This window comes from Crocodylus siamensis, chromosome 3, assembly GCF_052110815.1.
Source record: "Crocodylus siamensis isolate JL-2025a chromosome 3, ASM5211081v1, whole genome shotgun sequence".
NCBI classification, from domain to species: domain Eukaryota; kingdom Metazoa; phylum Chordata; order Crocodylia; family Crocodylidae; genus Crocodylus; species Crocodylus siamensis.
The window spans coordinates 166,143,684-166,165,543 of NC_143397.1; the positions used below are offsets into that span (position 1 = coordinate 166,143,684).

The window sequence follows — 21,860 nt, forward strand, 5'->3', positions numbered from 1 at the left end:
GGCTCATAATTTCTCTCTTTGCCTACTTTATATGAATGGTATTTGCCCGCAAGGTTAACATTACTTATTTTTTCATGAGGTTTCACACGCAATAGCTGCTCATTTGAGATTAGTTTTTCTTTAAACAAAAAGCCACCGGTGAAAGAGGAGGGTAGGAATCATGCTAGTGCTGGTTTTGTCATTGTCAGGAACGCTTTGATCCAATTGGAGCTATGGAAAAACCAGGACCTGTAGAAAAGAGCACACAGACATCTGCTATAGAACTATAGAAACGTGATGATATTAAAACTATAGATGTAATAATCTACTTATTCATCAAGGTTTAAATTCAGTGCACATATGTGTGTATTGTAGTGTTGTGATAGCAACACTTACATTCTAAGTCCCTGTTTTCAGATATTTCCAAAAAATGTTATTACCCATGAGACTGAAATGTCTCCTAATTCTTCTGAACCCAAACAACGATACTTTTTTATTGTTTTAATCTGTCTAAATTCCATTTAGCCTATTTTAAATGATTCTTTTGTGGATAAACTCTTTTTATAATAAAATGGTTAAAATGTATTGCAGTCTTCACAATTGATTTAATTTCAAAAGTTCAGCCTTTCCGTGGATATAGGACCAAAACTTCCATACATGGAACTTCCACTGAGCTCTGTGAAGGCATGCCATACAGGATCAAGCCCTTAGTACAGCTAAATACCTACAGAATCTACACAGAACTCTGGATTAGTAAACATAGTACAATACAGTATACTAATACAGAAAAGGGCAATCTTAAGCCATGAGGATACAGGCAGTTCATAAAATCAAACTATAATGTGTAAACTGTACAAAGACAAGACATACTTCCCCAAATCATTGCAGAAATACTATACCTAAAAACTCCCACTGATTCGTGCCACCCCCAGTGGCTCCAGGAGCCCCCTGCACTACCCCCAAGCCTGACAGGCCCTTTCCCAGCAGCGCTCAGCCTCCTAGCAGCTGCAGGAGCCACCAGAGTGCAAACACAGCCATGAGGCTTCGGACAGCAAGGGCCCGACTGGCTCCCCCATTACAGCTCTTCCTGCAAACCCCACAGCCACACCCTCCTCCAGACACAATCACACATTCCACAAATACCACACACGCACATCCACAGCTCCCCACAAACCCCACGTACCCACCCACCCATACCCCCCAACACCGCTGCCCACCCCACACACTATACAAGAGTAAGACTACGTTTTGAGCTATTATACAATCACTTCTACCTATAAAACACAAACACACAGGTGTCAGGACAAAATATTTTTAATTGAATTAAAATATAATATTATGGGTATTTGATTTTTAGTACATAATTTGGTTTTTTCCAGTTCTAAGATAGCAAACCGTTTCTCCAAAGGGGTACTTCCAGGCGCAAGGGGAGGGACTTCCGGTGGCAAGGCTCAGAGGTTAGAGGTGGGACTTCCAGTCCCAAGATGGTAACCAGGGGCGGGGCACCTGTCAAGGAGCAGGGTTACCCATGTGGCCCTTGACAGCTTGCCAAAATTTGCTAAGCGGCCCTCCACCCAAAATAATTGCCCACCCCTGAAGTAGAGTATCACAGACCCATTTTAACTTTTTTAACTTGTCTGTTAAAATAAAGTAGGTCCGGTCTGAGTACAGGGATTCTCCCTTTTAAATCAATTTTACATGTCTAAAATATGCACATAGTTACATATGTAAAATAGCAGTAACATTTTATAAATTATTAAACGTAAACTTTTTACTAGCAATATATTTTAGCAATACAGGAAAGCCTTTAGAGACGAGGGAGAAGTTTTTTTTAAAGCAGAAGTAGTTTAAAAAATTGTCCTTCAAAAGTATTTTCTATAAAGTTCAGAATATTTTGTAAAACCACAAACTCCTTTTGAGTTCTCCAATCTCTAATTACTTTTTTGATATCCTGGTAGGGTATTGATCTTGCAATGTAATATAAGACTATGGACACACAAAGAAATGGCTGTGAGATAAGCCAAGGTTGGGTGTGTCTACACAAGTGCTCAACTGTGCAGCTGTTACTGCGCAGTCATTTAGTACTTAGGAAGTAAGAACTGCCAGTACTGCGCAGTCCTGGCGGTGCATGGGTCGTTTCTGATGCTAGTGCGCAGCAACAACAAGCTACTAAGAGTTATAGTTACTTTAAATTACTGTAACTGTACCTAGACATGGCCCATTGATTGAACTCCTGCAATTGACTCTAATTTCCACATATGCTCAGTGACTAAAATTAGCAGGAGTTATATTCATGTCACAGTGGAAGGCTAATAGTATACTGCACTTATGAAAAGTGGATACATTAGAAAAGTATAATTTAAAAAATAATATTGTAGCTTAATATTCCAAAGAATCACATTTTAGAAATTTCTTCTGTAAGATAATATTTTTCTAAGTTTTTCTCCCTTTGGGATTTTATTAACTGAAAATTGCATCTGGTAAGATAAAAGAATTTTGTGATTTTGCCATTAAAATTATATAAGAATTATTTTTAAAATCCCCTGTATAGAGAAAACCAGAGAGTCTCCCCTCCTTATAGTTTCTTTCTAAAACACATATATATATAGTAGTTAATAGTGATGCAATATTATTATTTTTCCCCGTTTCATAAGATATTGCAATGACATTTGGTCTTGGCATTTCTACTTTCTGCCTTTATATACAGGAAACAGTACCTTCTGGCAGATGAGGTAAACATGCATGCAATAGCAGATGGACTTCCTTTCTTTCTTGGTTGTTTTTATTCTGTTTTCTTTCTTTCTTTCTTTTTTGGCCCTGTAAGCTTTTGGGAAAAAAAACAATAAGAATACAAAATTGAAAGTTAGCAATTTCTTGCTTGCTTGCTTTCAGAATTTACCAAGACTAGACGAGGTCTCTAGAATTTCATGAGTTGTTAGGATATAGCAAGTGTCATGTCTGAATACAGCAGAGCACTACTAAGTTGTGTGGTAGGTTGACATATGTAGAGTTGCTACTAGCCTGGGTTTGTCTCTGACCAGGATGATTTGTTTCAGGTAGTACTGAGGTGATGTTCTTGCTGTGGTGATCCAGGAAATATACTAGACGAGAATTCTTGTACTGGTAACTTTTATTGGATCAACTATAAGTATAGCCTTAGGCAAGCTTTCAGGTATCACAGGGTAGGGTTCTGTGATACCCAAACGCTTGGCTATGTCTATACCAATCATACAGTTGGTCCAGTCAAAGTACCGCCAAGATTCCTTGTTGCAGGTAGTTTTTAGAGAGAATTTTGACAATCCTGGAAACAGGGTTAAGGCTTATAAATCTACCAAGAAATGCAATTAGAGACAAAAACTGCCAGTTCTCAATCACTATCCCTCGAGGTCCAGTAGGAATATATGAACACTAAAAAGAAAGCAATGTGCAGAGCCTTTGAGTATTTGTAATTAGTCCACTGAGAGGTTCAGCAGAAGTCTAGCCAGCCTGAGAAACTGCTGTATTCTAAACCCCGTCAGAGGAAGCATAATCAATAGTACATGATAGGAGACCTTTTCCTGCCACTATGAATTACTTGATGTCCTCTTTGATCACAAGCACTGAATGAATTTTTTATGCATAATTACCTGAAAAAGCGTGTTTTGCACATTGCCATGTGCTCATGAGAAAAGCTGCTATGTGATTTTACTTCCTTTTAGTGGCTCCAGAACTGAATCTCTAAGACTTGGTTAGTTAGCTATTAACTGTGAGGCTTTCTGCACAACACCTATAGTTTTTAGTTGTATTAATATGCTTAATGACTATTCATAAACATTTAATGCACAGAGATTGTGTTGCATTAAGTGAGCAAAATAGTATTTTTATGTAAGGATTATGTCACACCTTCAAATTAACACCAAGTGTAGCTAAAACATGCGCAGGCACAAGTTCAAGCAGTTTAGCACATGGAAGTGCAAACTTGTCCCCTTTCAGGTGAGGGTTATCTCCTAATATATGACTACCTTTAATACATCACAACATTCCAGCCGTTTGCAACAGTTGCAGATTAATGTGTGACACCATCCTAACACTTTTCACTAATCATAAGCAGTAGAAAATAGCAGCCAGATTTAAATAGAATTTATGGGCAGACTAATACTAAATTATTTCCAAAATTTGAAAAAATTAAAATCATAAATATTGTATACTTAAATATTAATAGTGTTCTCTAAAACAAAGTTTCCTTGCTTACTAAGGAAAAGCTTAGCTGTCAAAAGAAGTGTTTTGTTCTGCCTTTTAATATGTGAGAATGTACTGATTTATCTGGTATTTACAAATCTAAACTTTAACAAACATGTAGTGTTGCCATGTTTCATAATAGAGGCTATGTGTGGACTTCTTTTGCTAATGTATGTTTTATTTCTGTATGAGTAACTAGCCACTTTCAGCTGTTCTTATGTTGCATTGCAGTAATAAGGTAGTAAAATAGTTGGCAGTGACTATCAGTTTAGTGAATTCACCATTTTGGTGAAGCATATGTCTTTTTATTGGTGACTTGGAAGAAAATTATGAAATTATTACTGATAAAGCTTATAGATGACAGATTAAAGTGCTGATAAAAAGAAATCGCCTACATAAAGTGATCTGGATTAATTGCTAAACTGGGCACAACATTTATTGTAATATAATCAAATGTGTGGTCAGATATGAACTTAGAATTTTGGCCATCATTTACAGGATGGACAAGTGAAAAATTGTGTTTGGGGAACATTACGTATCCTGTGTTGTACTGGAAGTCAAAAGAAAATGGTCCATTTTGGCCATGAGATCTGCATTCCTTTTGCTGTGAATAATAATCCCTAAAACATCACTCTGACAAAGATCTAGACATATGACATTGTTTTTGCAAAAAAATGCCCCATGTTCTTATGCCCCATGGTGCTCACAAAATTAGCAGATTGTAATAAATTTGGTCAGTGTCTTGTAGATAGTGTATTTTTAATTTTCTTTTCAAGTTTGCTGACTATTTTAGTTGGCACTTAGTGAACACCTTTATATTAGCACTAGTTTTGTTCTCATAGTATACAAATAGAAGGACTGCACACTGGAGAAGTTGCCTTCAATGAACTGAATGCAGCAAAAATCTTCAATATTTCAGTAGCTCCATCAGATTATTTTGGGTGAAAAAAAAGTTTTCCTGTTTTTCGATTAAATACGTATTTCCACATAATTTAATGTTAAGTTGTTACCAGTGTTTCTCACGGCCGCAACTTGCAACTTTGTCCTGAAAGAGCAAAGTGCATCCTGTGATTCATTTTGGATGATTCACAAATTAAGTAGGAAATTTATGCTAGGGAAAAGTGGGCTTGCAGAGCAGCAGTGGGACAACTGCATGTAACCTCTGTCTTAAGAGCTGTTTTTCAGTGTGCCATCCTCTAATGTTCCTCTATAGGGTAATTAAATTCCCATTGGCTTTCTAATTTTAAACACTTTTCATGTGGTTGCTCTTGGATTCACAATTTTCCATTAAATACGTTTTTGGAAAACAGAGCTGTACTTTAAAAAACACAACTTCTGCTTCCAGGTTAAAATGGACTGGCTCAGTGTACAGTATCTGGTAAACTTTTGTTGTTCAAACAAGAAGTTCAAAAGATTTTTTGACAAGCAAAAATTATACAGTAAATTAAGATATCACCAGATATGTTGGATGTGGGGGTGTTGGTTAGTTTTATTTTGATGCATTTTTGGTTTGCTTTGCTTTGCTTTGATTTTTTTCAGTATTCAGTTAGCTACATACTTGTCAGATTTTGCATTTTATTTCCTTCTGCTATGGATTAATTCTGACTTCAATTATATAGGGTTGTATATGTTGGAAAACACAGCCACTAAAATCAGAATCATTTTTATAATATAGGTAATTGTCGCAGTGCATTCAGCTGCCAGTCACCAGGGCTGCGCAGGTGCTGGTTGCCGGGGCAACCAGTAAAACTTGCTGACAGGAAGGGGCAGGGCTTAGCTCTTCTTAAGCCTGGGCAGGAGGCCAGGAGAGCAGTTCCTCTCCGGCGGCCATGGGAGTAGGAACTCAGCTAGGACAGACAGAGGGGAGAACTCTGGCAGTGTGAACATCCCCCAGTTGCTGCTAGAGTTGGGGAGTTCTCCCTCCCTCTCTCTCTCATTCTTTAGTATGAAGGGAATCTGGTTTGACTGGACGGTCTAGTTTTTATGTTGTAGCCCATGGGCTTTGTGTTCTTCTATTCACTGTTTTCACCAGAGGACCGGGTGAGGCTATTAGGGGTTGGAGGAGGCCTCATAGGGACTCCCCAGTAGTGTGGGGGTTCCTGGGGCCGGAGAGGGCACAGCATTTGCAGGGTGCATTGGCCCCAGCCCCGAGCGAGAGGGGGGCAGTGAGGGGCCCACAGGAGTAAAGAGGAGGGCCAAGACATAACAGGGCCCAGGTCAAACCACATCAGCACCATCTGCAAGGCTTGGGCTGCAGTGTAGGGGAGGAAAAGGAGCCGCAGGTGGCGCCCCCGTTACTGGGGCACGTAAAGTGGGCAGCCTCCCACTGTTTACAACAATCTATTAATCAAGTAAGATCAAGGCATGGCAGTCGAGTAAGCACACAGTTGGCCCATTACAGGGGGGCAGAGCCATTCCTGGAAAGGCTCCGAGAGTGATACTCCCATCACAGTAATCCTGAGAAACTTTCTGGCATTCAAGTATTTAGGGCTAAATAGAGTATTTAGTATACTGTCAGTTGAGAAGACTTATATGTACTGTGGGATGTTTTCTGCATTTACAGCGCAGCTTTAAATAATGCCTTGCACCCGCCATTCCCACTGAAATTAATGAATCAACAGAGTTGCTGTATGAGATCTGATGTGTAACCTAATCCAAAGGCCTGTTTCCTATTGAATGAACAGAAAGAATCCCAGTGACTTACATACACTTTGCATCAGGCAAAGTGATAGCGATATTCAGTATAACACAAAAACATTGAAAAACTGGGGAGGCTTTAGATAAAACAAACAAAAATAATATTGAAATACTTTAATCCACACTATTTTCCACAATTAAAATTTAAAACAAGACATTGAAAATTTCACATAGGAAACAGAGCTGATGAGATGTCCATAATTAATCTGTTTTCTGTGGTATTAAATATTTTTGCAGAACTATACTGGTATATTAAAATATCTGCTGTTATTTATCACAGGTAAATTGCCTGTTTTCACCAGAAGTTTATTCTACTGGATAAACACTTCTTGCTGCAGTGTTTTTTTGGGGGGGCGTTAATTTTTCACCTGGAACAGATCCATGTTTTAAGGTGGACTATGTTTAATAGTCTACCTTAACAGTGTCTTGTACACTGAGCACTGGACCAATGAGTCTGTCAAGCAGCAAATCAGTCAGAAATTTGGAACCTACAAACCATTATTGGAGGTTGTGCGATGAAGGAAGCTACAATGGTTTGGACACATCACAAGAAGCCCAGACACCCTTGCCAACAATATAATTCAGGGTGTTGTGGAGGGACAGAGAAACAGAGGTAGACCCAAGAAGTGCTGGGGAACCAATATCAATACTGGATAGTACTTCAAGTTATAGTACACAAAGCTAGCCAAATACATAGCAGAGTGGAGGAGGGTTTTTACAAAATTTAAGGTGTCTGAATTGTTGCAGGGGCCTCAGGACTGACTTGACTTGATATTTAATTGAACAATTATCTGATTAACTAAAGATTCCTGAACGATGACTTCTTTGGAACAGAAAAGAATTATCTTTATCTATCTAGATAAATTGAATATATATTTTTAAATTTCTAATGGGGCACACTGACACTGCATGACTGAGACTCAATACTAAAAACAGATAATTTCAACTAACCAACCTCTACAGCATTACACAGAAATGTACTTCCTGAAATATGTCCATCTTATGTTATTAAATGAACAACTTAAAGAATGGATAATATTACACCCACACTGGTAGAGATTACCAGTATCTAAATGTTGTTAAATTTCAAGTAGAGTGTTCTAAAGCAGTTTATCAAACATATTACATAGCATTTACTTCTCATTCCGATTGTCAGCATGAACCAGTGGCCCTAAACTTTAAAACATAAAATTGTTTTTGGGTGGATCCCAGGTTTGGAAAGTAGAAAAAAAAAGAGAAAATTCTACATACAGAATAAAAGTGCTATGACTAGAAAACAGTTAGGATTGGATGTAGCCCAGATTTACACCCTCTCAGAATCCAAGCTGATTTGGATCTAATGTTATGAGTTGGAGCCCTCTGAGTGAAATATGCTCTAAAGTCTATTACATTAATATTTCTACTGTCATTGTCAAACAACTTGTTCTCTCTGTCAAACAAATTCATATCTCTTGTCTGTCACTGATCAGATATATCCTCCTTCCCCCATTCTGCCTTTCTCCTATATTTCATAATACAGGCCTCCATCTTTTTACCATTTTAAATGCTTCTTATAATCCAACTCTGTTAACTCTGTTTCACAAATTTATCACAGAATCGGAGCATAATTCAACTGTCATTAAAAGTGAAAAGAAGTCTTTCCATTGACCTCAAAGGATGTTGAATTAGGAAAGGAAAAGACATACTGTTGTAGGTTATCTTCTCCATCCCTCTGCCAGTCCAAAATGATTCTTTTATAACCTTCAGTTAAGTTGAAGTCTCTAGATTTGAGTGATTATTTCATATTATTTAATTGCTCAGAAGTTTACAGGTCAAATATTATTTATCTTAGGCCCCTGTCACAGGCTCATTTAAAGGTGTCATGGCATCTGAGCTCCAATCCTAACAATTGTGCCTCCTGCTGTGCCATATTTGTACAGCAGGAGGTGTGGTTTTGGGATCAGGAATCATAATCCCAGGCTCTTCAAGCACCAACAAATTGAAATCTGAGTGCCCACAGCCCAGGGTGGTCTGGTACAGCCCTGGGGCTGGGGTCAGTAATTAGCAGATTGTTGGCTCCAGGGCTGACAGTCAGCTCATGGGCAGTCCTGCCCTCGGATTGCACCACAGCCAATTTAGGACCACAGTGTGGGCCCAGGGTTGGAACTGACAATAATCTGATTGACAGTCTGAGCCCTGCTGCATACTCATAGAATCAGTGAAAAGTAGGGCTAGCACAGGCCTCCATAAGTTACCTAGTCCAAACCTCTCCCTGAGGTAGGATTGTTCCTATCCAGACCATCCCACTGAAATCCATAAACTAACCTCTTAAGAAAACTACCATCAATCCTGATCCAACACAACCCATAACACCGTAACCTACCAGAGTCAAAGCAAGGGGACCACAGCAGCCAACATCCTGCTTCTGTAAAAGGTTGTTAATATGCACTCAAGAGATACCAAGCAGAGGGCCATGGCCCCACTACAAAGGACAGCAAAAAACCCTTAGTCCATACGAGTCTGACAATGGGGTAAAATTCCCGCCCGACCCCAAATATGGTGATCGATTTGACCCTGAGTGGAAGGGCAAGATCCTCTAACTAGGAACTCCATAATTAAGTCCAAGCATAAGTGTTATCACAACCCAGTCAAAATCCCCAGTCCAATATCATTCAATTAAAGGCACTATGCAAACTATCCATTAAAATGTCCTGCATTGTATATAGAGGATTTTTATGGCTGATTTGCCATTTTAAGATGCCTTAAATTGGGTGCATGTGTAGCACCCTTACCTTTTTAATATTTTAACCTATGAACAGTCATTCTTACATAAAATATATTTACAAGGTCAAAGCAAAACAATAATTTTAAAATCCATCTCTGGAATGCCTCATGCTCTCTGTGGGGATAATCACTGATATTACATGACACAAGTAATTTTTATCTTTTCCTCAGAGATTGGTTCATTTACAGCAAGAATATGTTTCTTGAGTATTTCATTTTCTATCAGGAACTGTACGGAATTCAGTTGAATTATTCATATGCGTAAGTGTTTTCAGTACTGGGTTTAGTTTCTTAGGACAGTGCATTTATTTAAACTTTTAGCAGGTTTAAGTTTTGAAGCCCCAGTAGACTTTGCTGAAACTACTGAAGAGAGTTATCCACCAATAACAAGCTGGACTAAGTGACTTGAATGAAAAGGTGCAGCAGTTTAATTCACTCCAAGAACAATGTATTAAATATTAATGGATAAATGAAGACCAAATGGCAGAGTGCTACTGTGACATGGCAGATGGACTTACCATGATACTTGCTTTTAGGTTTTTCCCATCTGTTTTTTTCTATTGGATGACATAAATGTAAAGATATAATGCTCCCATTTTATTACATAAAAAAAGAAAGAAAAGAAAAAACTCTTTTAGTGAAAAGTTGTGAAATGAAAATGTTGGCTTTGGCCTGCATTTCAGAGAAGATCCTTTTCAAAGAGCAAATAGTGTTTCACAAGTTGAAAAAAGTAAGCAAATTGAGAAGAGGAAACTTTGCATTACTTTTACTTTTAAATAAATTTTTTAATGAAATATTTATTCTTTGACATATTTTTCTTTGTTTTAAGGTTATTTGGGGTCTCTGCAATTGTCCAAACAAACTGTTCAAGTACCTGGAGGATCATAGCAGGTGAAGAAAATGTCTGGTATCACTATGTCAACCCCATTTTATTGTTGGTGATGTACTATACCCTAGCAACTCTTATTCGTCTTTGGCTACAAGAACCCGTAGTAAAGGTAATTACATTTTCTTACTTCCACGTGTAAGGAAAATGAAGCCACTAAAGTACAACTTTATGAATTCTCACTACTGAATGTAAAATTCTGCTACTGAAGCTTGCTCACAGTGGTATAAAATTTGAATCTGTATCTTGAACATGCTATTTCTGATTTGAGTCCTTCAGGGTTTAGTCTTGCATCTTTTAGTGTGATTGAAGTCAATAGAATTACTTATGTGAGTAAGGGCTATAGGACTGGTGCCTTAAAACTTACTTTTGAATCAAGAAAGCTCATGGCAATATTGTCTGCCTAGGTAATTCAAAATGAGCAGTTGAAAGCTTCCACAAGGATTTATTGCCTAGCATGAGGGAAATAGAACTGAGAGGTATTGACTGGTACGGAATACTGTCTAACAGATGCAACTTTTAATGTTCTTGCTGCTTTATCATAGGTCTCTTAGATTTTTTTTATTGACTATGAAAGAAAGAGAAAGAAAGACATTTCTAGCTCATAGATTGGTATCTAGAAGTTTGAATGTGTGGCCCCGAGGGCATTCTAAAGCATTAGAAGCCAAAGCAAATGAAATGATTTAAGAACTTTAAATCATAAAAAACTTTATAGCACTTTTAGGTGTGATTTATGGGAGGCAGTACACAGCCTTCCTTCCCCAACAGAAGCTCCAGGAAGCTAGGGAATAGGTTCTTGATATTTTGTTCTGCAGCAGGATATGCAGCTCTCTGCTGGCACAGAAGGACCAGAAAAGCACCATATGCATTGATGTGCTAGAGGAAAAAGAGGCTTCTTGTACATTTTCTTCTCTCTAGTGAATTGGTCTGGGCCTAGCTATGAGTTGTCCTCATGTACCATACTTGTTGCATGGAACATGGTCCCAAATAAAATACGCACCTTATTTTTAAAAGGCAGAAGGAAGATACAGGTTCCCCTCGCTCTATGCGGGTTCTGTATATACAAATTTGCTCTTATGCGATGACCATTTTTATACCAAAAATTTGTTATATGCAAGGTAAATTCACTCTGATGTGACTGGTGTGGTGGAAACCCAGAGTCAGCTGCTTTGTGTGGTGCATTGTGGGAAGGACGTGCACCAAAATATTCTCCTGTGTGGATCTGTGTGGTGAATACCAAAATTGTCTTGTAGAAATGGGTCTGGGGGTCAGTACAGTTGAGGTCTTAGAATATATCTCTATTTGTTACATTGTAAAGTGGGTTCCCTTCATGTAAATTTGCATTATGTGCCTTTTTCCAGGACCACAATTACAGTATAAAGTGAGGGAAACCTGTATAAAGATATTTTTTGTAGAGCCTCAGGTCAGCGGGAGGGTCAAGTGTCTACAGCCAGCATACAGCTTTGCTTTCAGTTTCCCTTGGCCGAGGCTTAAGTAACAGTAACTGTTGTTAGCATATTTCCTTGATTATCAAGTACACCCCAATTTCCAGCAGCTCAGTAGTTAGAAAAGGTGCACATTACATGTAAGAAAATATGATATTCAGCCTTTGGGTTTGGATAGCAGTACAATAAATTCTGCTTTATTAGATATTAGTGTTACACACATTTTGGATATTTGTGCGTTTTCGTATTGGAAAAAATAATTTACTTTCTCTTATTTTGTCCTGTTTATTTGACTATAAGCTTTTAGTCTATTTTAGTTTATTGCATAAAGCAAAACTAGAAACCAAAGTCAAAGATCAAATAATGCAGAGTGAGCAGTGCACTGAAAGAGCTTTCCACTTGCAACAGATATGCAGTGCAAAATATAAAAGTTTTAATAATCTGGTGAATGAATACATGTTGTCTCTGGTTGTTTTCAGTCAATCAGCACATCTTACTTTTTGAGGCATACTTAACACTATATTATATCAGGGGTGATCAACCTCCAGCCCATGGGCCAGATCTGACCCACAGGACCATGTCATTTGGCCCACAGGACTCTCCATGAGTCTGAAAATTTGGCAGCAGGGGATCAGTGGCACTGCCTCCCTATTGCCAAATCTTCTGACCCATGGGGAGCTCCAGGCCATGCATGCTGGGTCTGATGCCTGCGCCCAGCATGCAGGGTTGGCTGGAGGTGTCAGTGGGAGTTCTGGACCCGCAGGACCCAATCTCCAGGTCCAGAGGGTAGGAAAGAATGGCATCTTGCCCCAGGGTCCAGTCCCAGTACACAGTGCAGGAAAGGGGTGGTGTAAGGCTCTGGGACCCAATCTGACCCATAGACAGGCCTTGTGTCACTCCTCTGGCCCAAAGGACCAAAAATTTGAGCACCACTGTATTGGATCATTCATGCAGTATAAGAAAAAAGAGAGTTTATCTGTTACAAATTGACATCACATTGTCAAGTGTGACTGTATAATTGGGCACAAGATATGGTTAAATAACAGTAGCAATAAATTTCAAGTCATTTGCCCACAAGTATTTAAGAGCTGGCAAAAATTAAGTGAAACAGCTCGAAGCATAATGCCATGCAGTGATCAGGAATTATATTACTTGTTTCTGGTTTATTTTTATTATTTTTTATCTTGCCCCATTCCACTTTTTACTGTTGTTAGCCATCTGCATAATTTTGCAAATAACATATATTTATTGTATTAAGTACTAAAATGGAGCCTTTAGAATTGGACAGTTTTAGATGACTAAAGAATTGATGGATGTGTCTTTAAACTATTTTTTATAAATGGAGAATGTTAAAAAAAAGCAAACATAAGGCAGAACATAAGCCCTGTCTTTGTACCAGGGCTTCTTTTTCATGCAGAATTTACAATGTTGCAGTTCCTACCCCTAAAATTATGTTACGTTTTATAAATTTTAGACACTTCAAACAAAAGCCTAACAAGCCATTTTACACTCTAAATAGTGGCAGTGGCTGGGGCACTTGCCAGCATGGCAGCAGTGGCAATTGCCAATCTTGTATTTCCTCTAAGTTGCCACCTGGAGTTGGTGGCCCACTTGGCCACCCTGGAGCATGTGTAAAGACACCCATTGTCTAGTGCATCAGCACACTCGGTGCTTGCTTGGTCTTATTGTTGCCAAACTAAATGGTATTCTCCGGGGCATTTTTATATCAAAGCTTTGAATCCAGGAAAGGAACACTGCCAAGTTGTTTGAACCTTGGGATTAGTTTATTATGTGTTTGTTATACTTCGTGTTGAAATGGTCTTTAGATTGTAAATACAAACATATATCTATGTGTAAAATGTGGTACTGTGTTGTTGGGAAGTAAAAATAAATTGACAATTATTTAAAGAGGTGCTTAAAGTTATCTTCATAGGGTGTTGGCTGCTTTGCAGCTTTTAGCCCTATAGTCTGGTCTAGATACCGAAATACATGGGCTGATTTTCAGTAATATTAAAAATCCTGAGCTCCCATGAAAGCCTAACTTCTAGGTCCCAGCTTTGACAATCTTATTTTTTGGATGCAGAGGGAAGTAAGGTTTTATGTATGCTTTTGGTACATTTGTGATCAGAAGCCCAAGTAAAGCCCAACCACTTAACAGGCAACACTGTTGATGTCTCTTAAGCAGCAAATTAAATCCTTATTTGAAACACAGAAATAAAGGCATCTACTCTTGAGAAAACATAAAGATGACAGACAAAATATGTTTCAACCTCTACACCCATATCACTGAAATTAAAAACATCTAGAAGGTGACTTGGTTAGGCAAAAATGTGTTCTAATTTACACCACTGAAATAACACCATTGATGCTGATACTTTCTATAGATTCAGGTGCTGTTCAGCATGGTTCAATGCACTTTTTTTTTTTTTTTTTTTTTTTAAGAGCTGGGATGCTCTTTAAAAAGAGCTGGGTCTGGGAGGGGCAGCCATTGATGGGGCTGGGAGAGCAGGCAGGGGATGGGGCTTGTTTGATTCGGAGATTTGGCCAATTTGATGGTGGCCAAATCTCCAAATCAGATTGGGCCGAATCGATTTGGGACAGTGATTTGAATCACAAAATTGAATCACTGTCCCACAAAATAGGCCGAATCCGAATCTGAAGTGAATACTAGCCACTTCGCACAAGCCTAATGAGCAGCAGCATCATCTTCTTTCAGGACTGGGCGTGCTGTGGAATTCCCTGCACCCTTCCATGTGCAGAGGGAGAATAGGGGGAGGTAAGGGGCTGCGAAGGGAAGAAGTTGTAGGGGCAAAGGTCAAGGGGGCCACCTCGCCCCCACCTTAGATTTAATTTTCCCTGCTGTAGCATTGGGAAGGGGACAAATTCAAGGCAAACCTCCAATAATTAGACTCTATAACTGGAAAATTATAGCACATTTATCAATTTTCCATACATGGGATCTAGTTACTGGGGGGGTCATCATATTTCATAGACATTAGGGCTGGGTTGTCTTATATTTTAATAAATACTGTATTAACAGATGGGGGATTGGAAAAAATTTCTCCATGGGCATATTATTATATCATAATTGTACATTCTGTATACCTCTGCTGAACTTCTGGTTCTGGCCATCATCAGAGACAAAATGCTAGTAGTGTAGATGTATATTGTCTGATCCAGTATGGCACTTACTGTTATTAGGGACTGGGTTAGTCTCTCCTCTTTAAATACTTATTGCATATGCTTAGAAAATATATTTTTTCATTCAGTTCCTTTGCCAATTAATTTAGCAATGTAATGCTGTCCCACTTTCAGACAGTCAAACAGCAGAGATCAATGGATTTTATTTTCAGCAAATCTAGCTTTAAATTGTTTATATATCTATATTATAGTTTATGGCTTGGTTTATCCATAAGATAAAAGGTAAAAAGTTATTTACTTTTGGTCTTCTGTAAGAAACATCTTGATATTGATGGGTATAGTGATTATAGCTCTCTCATCTATTTCTGAAAAGGTCATCCTCATAAAACCACTTCAAAGGTACAGTATGTTAAATGCTCACAGATATTTCAAGCCATACTTTTTAAAGGAATAATAGCATCTAGTTACCTTAGTGTTCATCTTGGAAAATTATCACTTAGGAATCATTATTAACTATGTCATTTACGTTGCTTAGGAGACAGATGATGAAGAGAAATCTGATAACAGGGAAGAAGACAAGGAACCAGCCTGCAGCTCAGCTCCAATGGAAGCCAAGAGAAGACGCAGTCTGTGGTATGCTAGTCACTACCCAACTGATGAGAGAAAAGTAAGAGCTGGGAGAACAGGCTCCCTGTATCAAACATATTTCAAATGCACAGCTCATTCTGTTGTGTTAACTTTGTAATTAATGTTTGGATTGGGGGAGCAGTGAGCTCTAGTTTCCAAACTAAAATGTATATGTGATGAGCAAATAAGACAAGAATGGGGTGGAGCAAAATACTGTTATTCTCTAACATTCAGTAGAAGCAGTATGTCTGTGGGCCAGGCTGGGGAGATCAATCCCTCCCAGCCTCCCCCATTCCAGGATAAATAAAGCAGCCCAGTGTAAGAAAAAGCTGCACAGGTTTTATAGCTGCACAAGTTTTATACCTCAGAAAGACCACAGCTCATCAACTTGAGGGGATTCCCATTTGGGTCCAGATTTGGGGTCCAGAAGTGTTTAAGTTGAGCCTTACAGTAACATACTCAAATTCCAAGAATACTACTTGGACATCATGGCTGTGTATAGACAAAACGAGGGGCATGTGTACACGACACTTCAACGTTGGCTAAATGCTTTTGCACCACTTTAATAGTGTAGGTGTGTGCACGCGTTGGTGGTGTATTGTGCATTAATCACAGCTGCTGTAGCAAATTTGGTGGCATTACACACCTTAAATGACTTGGGGCGCAGTTTGCTGCCCCTACAGCTGTGCAGCAAAGCACTGGGCTCTATGCATCTCAGAGGCTCTGCAGGAAGCCCTGCTGGAAGCCTGGCAGCAGCCAGGGGAGGCAGGCTCTGCCTAAGAAAAGCAGCGAGCCTGATCTTTTTTTCCCCCCTGGAGCCTGCCTGCCTGAGCTGCATGGGGACCTGGTGCTTCTCTCCACAGCTGTGGTGCCCCCCAGGACCACCCATGCCAGGTACCTGCAGGCAGGTGCTACCTGGAGTGGGATGCCACTGCCACAAAGGGAAGTACCAGTTCCCCCTCTTCCCCAGCAGCCCAGGGACCACTCTGCCTCCCGGCAGCTTGCCTCCTCTCCCTGCCGCCGAAGAGGTGGGTAAGTGTGTGTGGGTATGTGCACGACACAGGGGTTTAAAGAGCCCTAAATTGAAGCAGTGTTTTTAAAAAGCCACCGCTTCAATTTAGGGCCCCCATTTCATCTACACACACCCCATAATAATAAATAAACGGTGCTTACAGCTGTGAACTGAACCCACTGTAGCAACAAACACATTTCTGTATTTCTATGTCTAATCATTTCAGTGGAAACTTTAATACTTCTATATCTTTGCCTGGCTATTATAGAAAAGCCAACAGAAAACATATGTTTGAAGTATTCCCAGCTTCATATTATGTAAGCTGGAAGGCTGGTAACTCGAACAACTAACAAAAAGTCAGTTATCAGACAGGATACATTATATGCTTTCCCACTTTCTTACAAATTGAATGCCTTCATACAAATGCTTTCAGAGCTCCAGTATGTATGTAACACATTTACAACATAAAACAATTGCAGAAGACAGACTTTCTAAAGTAAAGGCATGAGAGAAAATGTTTTCAGCAGAAAATGTAAATGAGGCATAGGATTAGTGGAATGAAGAGATGGCATAAGCCTGCTTCAAATGGCGGAAGCTTCAGAGAAGGTGGCTCTGAAATGAATGACTGTAAGATTTTACTAATAAGCAGATGAGGCTTGTATGAAAAGAGGGACAGGAACAAAGGAAGTAAAGAAGAAGGACCAGATCAACAGGAGAGTCACAAAGAAGTCTGTGTAGGAGTTATACACAAGAAAAGCAGTATTGAACGAAATCCTGAAATGGCATCTCATGGAGGTGGTGTCAGAAAAGGGCAGCACTCTGTGCATGCTGGATTTTAGGCCCACATGAGAAGGACATGGAGAATGAAGATGTAGTCATCTAACAGAGGAGTTGAAGGCATGAACATGAGGTTTAGCAGAGAGGGAGGTGAGGCAGTGCAATGCAAGCAGGGGGAACAGCAGGAGACAGAGTGAAGTATAAATACAAGACTATGAACCCTAAAAGCAGGTGAAAGATCTAGGTAGAGGGGAGAATCTCTAAAGAGGAGCTGATGATTTTTTACATACATAATTTTTGTCAGGTGGTGCTATCATCATTATTAGAAAATGGATAAGAAACACCTACAGTGTATCTATACAAAGTTTCACTTAGACCAGGGGAGCTCAAACACCAGCCTGCAGGCCACATCTGGCCCATGGCGCCATCAAGTTCCTCATGGATCCAAAAACTGGCAGCAGCAGCATGGTAGCATTATCTAGTAGTCCCCTGCTGCCAAATTTGTGGACCTGTGGGGAGCCTTGCAAGCTGCATAATAGAGCCCTGTATGCTACACTGGATGTGCAGGACAAAGCAGAAATGGCACAGGACCTGATACAGGTGTACAGGGCTGGGCAGAAGCAGCATGGGGCCCAATATGGGCACATAACAGCCAGCGGAGGTGGCCAAGGGTCCAATCTCAAAGTGCATGGGCTGGCTGAAGGTAGTGCAGGGGTCAACCTGGCAGTGTGGGCCTCAACAGAAGCAGCATGAAGCCAAGTACAGACAACATGGAGCCCAATCTGGCAGCACAGGGCCCACCAGAGGCAGCACAGGGCTTGATCCAGTAAGTTGGCGGACAATGTGGAGGTAGAATGGGGGCTAATCCAGTAGTGTAGGGCTGAGGGAAGTGGTATGGAGCCCGATTCAGCAGCATGAAATCCAGTCTGGAAGCACTCTGGCCAAGCAGAGGCAGCTCAGGGCCCAGTCCTGGCATGTGGGACCGTATCTGGTCTGCAGACTGGTCCCACATCATCCTCCAACCTGTGAAACCAAGAGGTTGAGTACCACTGTGAAAAATCTAAGGCAATAAGATGTGACTGATATGATAGTATCATTTTGCTTTACACAATCTTGTCATGTTCCATACCAAGAGCCCATCCCTGCCATCTTTATTCAAGAGGGCAGATTTGATGAAAAAAAAAAAAAAAAAAAAAAAAAGATTGGCAAGTGGGGCTGTCACCGTGTGGGGACCTAGGAGCGGCCGTGATCTCTCTAGCACCCCCTACCGTGCCAAATAGGTGATTCAGCACCCTATATCTCGCCCGCCACGTCTTGGTGTTATATAGTTTTATAATGGAGGCTGCCTTTATTGTCCCCTTTGACACGGTGCTAAGTATATCCCGTCCCTATCCTGGATGTACTGACCTGGCACACCCCAGCCTTATGGGCTATGCGTGCCTCCAACCTCCCCTTTAGCATGCCCCAAGCCTCGCAGATGTACTGGACGTTCTTATGTCTCTATGTCCGTTCTATGTACACACCCCTTCACAAGGACCTCTTCGATGAAGGCCCTCTCCAAGCTGCCTAATATGTATGCGCCTTCTCCGGGCTCTGTCCCGCACGGCCTGCCCTCTCCGGGCTCTATTCTGTGCCCTGCCCCCTCTCTGGGCTCCTATTCATATGATCGCCCTACTTCAGGCTTAGTCATGCGCTCGCCCTGCCTCAGGTCCCCAACCGCACGCTCCGCCCTATGTCTGGCTTCTACTCGTCCAATTGCCCTTCTTCAGGCTTAATCACATGCTTGCCCTGCCGTCTCTGGGCTCTGTTCCGCACCCTGCCCTCTCCGGGCTCCTATTTGTATGATGGCCCTACTTCAGGCTTAGTCGCATGCTCGCCCTGTCTCGGGCCCCCAACCGCGCGCTCTGCCCTACTTCAGGCTTCTATTCATCTAATCGCCCTTCTTTGGGCTTAATCGTGCACTCGCCCTGCCTCGGGCCTCCAACTGTGCACTCTGCCCTACTTCGGGCTTTTACGCTGGCCCTCGCCCCTCTCTGGGGCTTCCTAGTAGGCTTCCCCCCCTCCTTTGGCACTTCCTGCGCCCGCTCTGGGGCCTCTCTCACGCTTCCCGTGCACAGGCTCAGGTGGCGTGTAGCCATGCCTGACCCCCTGACCCTCCTTCGGGGTCCTCGCCCTCTCTGGGCTAAATACCGCTCCACATGGGGCTGGGGTCACAACACCTCAAACACAGCGCCCCCGGCGCCAACTGCCGTGCCTTCACTCTGGCACCCAAATGCTGTGCCCTCTCCGGGCACCCAGGAAAACCCCCACGCTATTGGGGATCTCCCCTGAGCCTGTCCCCTGTCACGGGGCTGGGGTCAGGCCACCCCAAAATGCAGCACTCTCTACCGCACTGGGAGTACCCCACTGTACTGGGGAGCCCCTAATGAGGCCGCCTCCATCCCCTTATAGCCTCACCCGGTCCTCCAGTATAACAATAACTAAACAGAACCATAAGCCAGCTGGCTGTAACACAACAATAAGCTTCCTGGCTATAACATAGGATCTAGGCCCACCTGGCTCTCTTGCAAAGGCCTCCCAGTCAGGGTTCTCTCCACCCTTATCATGATGCAGCCCCTTGGGTGTTCAGGCTGCACCGCTCATCTCTGCTCAGCTTGCCTCTCTTGCAGAGCTCCTGCACCTCAGAGTGCCAGAAGGGAACTGCCCCTAAGCTTTGGCCTGGGCTGTTTATAAAGGCCCGGCCCTGCCCCCTTTTCATCACATGACCAGCCTGGCTGCTCCGGCAACCAACACCTGTCTCAGGGAGCTTCAGCAGCCCTTATTCCTTAATAGGAACAGGGCACCCAAGTGCTCCTGTGACAGGAGCCTTAAAGGTTACATATATTTTTATGGCTTACATTTCATTATAGATCTGATTATAATAAACACAAATGTATGTGTGACTGCATGTGGTACTGATTACCTATACAGGAATATCTTTACTTGCTCAATAGAAAATTGTTTGTAAACCACACATAATGTAAGTGTAAGCTGCATGTTGTGGGCTGATTTGGCAAGTAGAAATTGCCCAAAATGTGGAGTGAGTAGTTAATTCTTCTAGCCCATCTCAGCTGTTGTCAGTGCTATCCTGCTAACATCCTTTAGGTTGAATAGGTCCTGTCCATTTCAAGACTTCTCTTAGAAGCAAAGCGCTTTGAATAACAATGTAAGAACCCTTAATGAGGTAAAAGCACCCAAGACTGAGCATATGTTCTGCATAACAATGCAACGAGCATTAGTAAAATGAAAAAAGCTGAGAGTGAGCTGTTCTGCATGGACTAGCAGGTATGCTTATATTGCCTTAGACTGTGACTGTAGCACTTAAACCAAGGGGATTTAGTGAATAACTAGTTCCATTTGCGTGAATTATGTGGTTGTGCACCTCACCTACAGCTTTGTAACTGGTTTATACTGTACTGGACTAGGTGATGTGATGGTACAAGAGGTTGAGTTTGAGTGTGTTTCAGGATACTGTAGTAACTGCACAATCAGAATTATGATACAGTACAATCAATATCATTTCGTTGATCATAATGTACAATTCTGTTGGCCTCTTAAAAATTTATTATTGCTTCATTCAAAACGAATCTCTTGAGAGGGTCAGAAAATCTGCATGTGTATATTAAATCTGTTAAACATATTAATGCTTGAGCTATGCTGCTTCATTAATATTCTGTCCTTGTATTGCTTTTTGCAGCTTCTGTCAATGACCCAAGACGAATACAAGCCATCAGATGTTAGTATACTATCAGTTTTTGCAATTTATTTTTACTAACATAAATGACTTTAAAATGGATTCCATTGATGGTAGACAGATGTACTGAAACTGTTAAAAGGTTCTGTTCTTTTTGATTAACATATCATTTACACTACAGTCTTGCTTATTCAAACCTCCATACTACCCAAAATGAGACAGTGTTCCGTTACCTATTACTTAAATGAGACTTTCCTTGATGTATTTAAACTTACTAATGCACAGCAGAATGACCAACATTGCACCAACTAGTAAAAGATCTTCCCTATTTCATTGTATTTTAAGCAGATCATTCCACTCTTCTTTTTAAGAAGCTACTTTAAAACTTGATACAACTCAGGTGTTGCATATTTTAAGTGTGTGCTCAGTGGCCCTGTTGGAATGACTTACTCTGTACTTGAATTGTATTTTGTAATGACAGAAAGTCTGACTCTCTATTGAAACAAACAACATCATTTGTTCACTGGCAGGAAATTCTACTAGGTATTAGAAAGACAAATGTTGTTTCTCAATCTCATCCCA

General features: G+C 40.9%; 1 protein-coding gene across 3 annotated transcripts in view; it reads left to right on the forward strand.

Moving 5' to 3' along the window:
- The window catches only part of PIEZO2 (piezo type mechanosensitive ion channel component 2), a 503,985-nt gene that overhangs the window by 317,496 nt on the left and 164,629 nt on the right, over nucleotides 1-21,860 (forward strand). For all 3 annotated transcript variants that reach the window (XM_090039669.1, XM_090039670.1, XM_090039671.1), the window contains exons 8-10: nucleotides 10,487-10,655; nucleotides 15,665-15,796; nucleotides 21,282-21,320. In XM_090039669.1, the coding sequence (XP_089895795.1) occupies nucleotides 10,487-10,655; nucleotides 15,665-15,796; nucleotides 21,282-21,320 (340 nt within the window). The remainder of the gene's footprint in view (nucleotides 1-10,486; nucleotides 10,656-15,664; nucleotides 15,797-21,281; nucleotides 21,321-21,860) is intronic.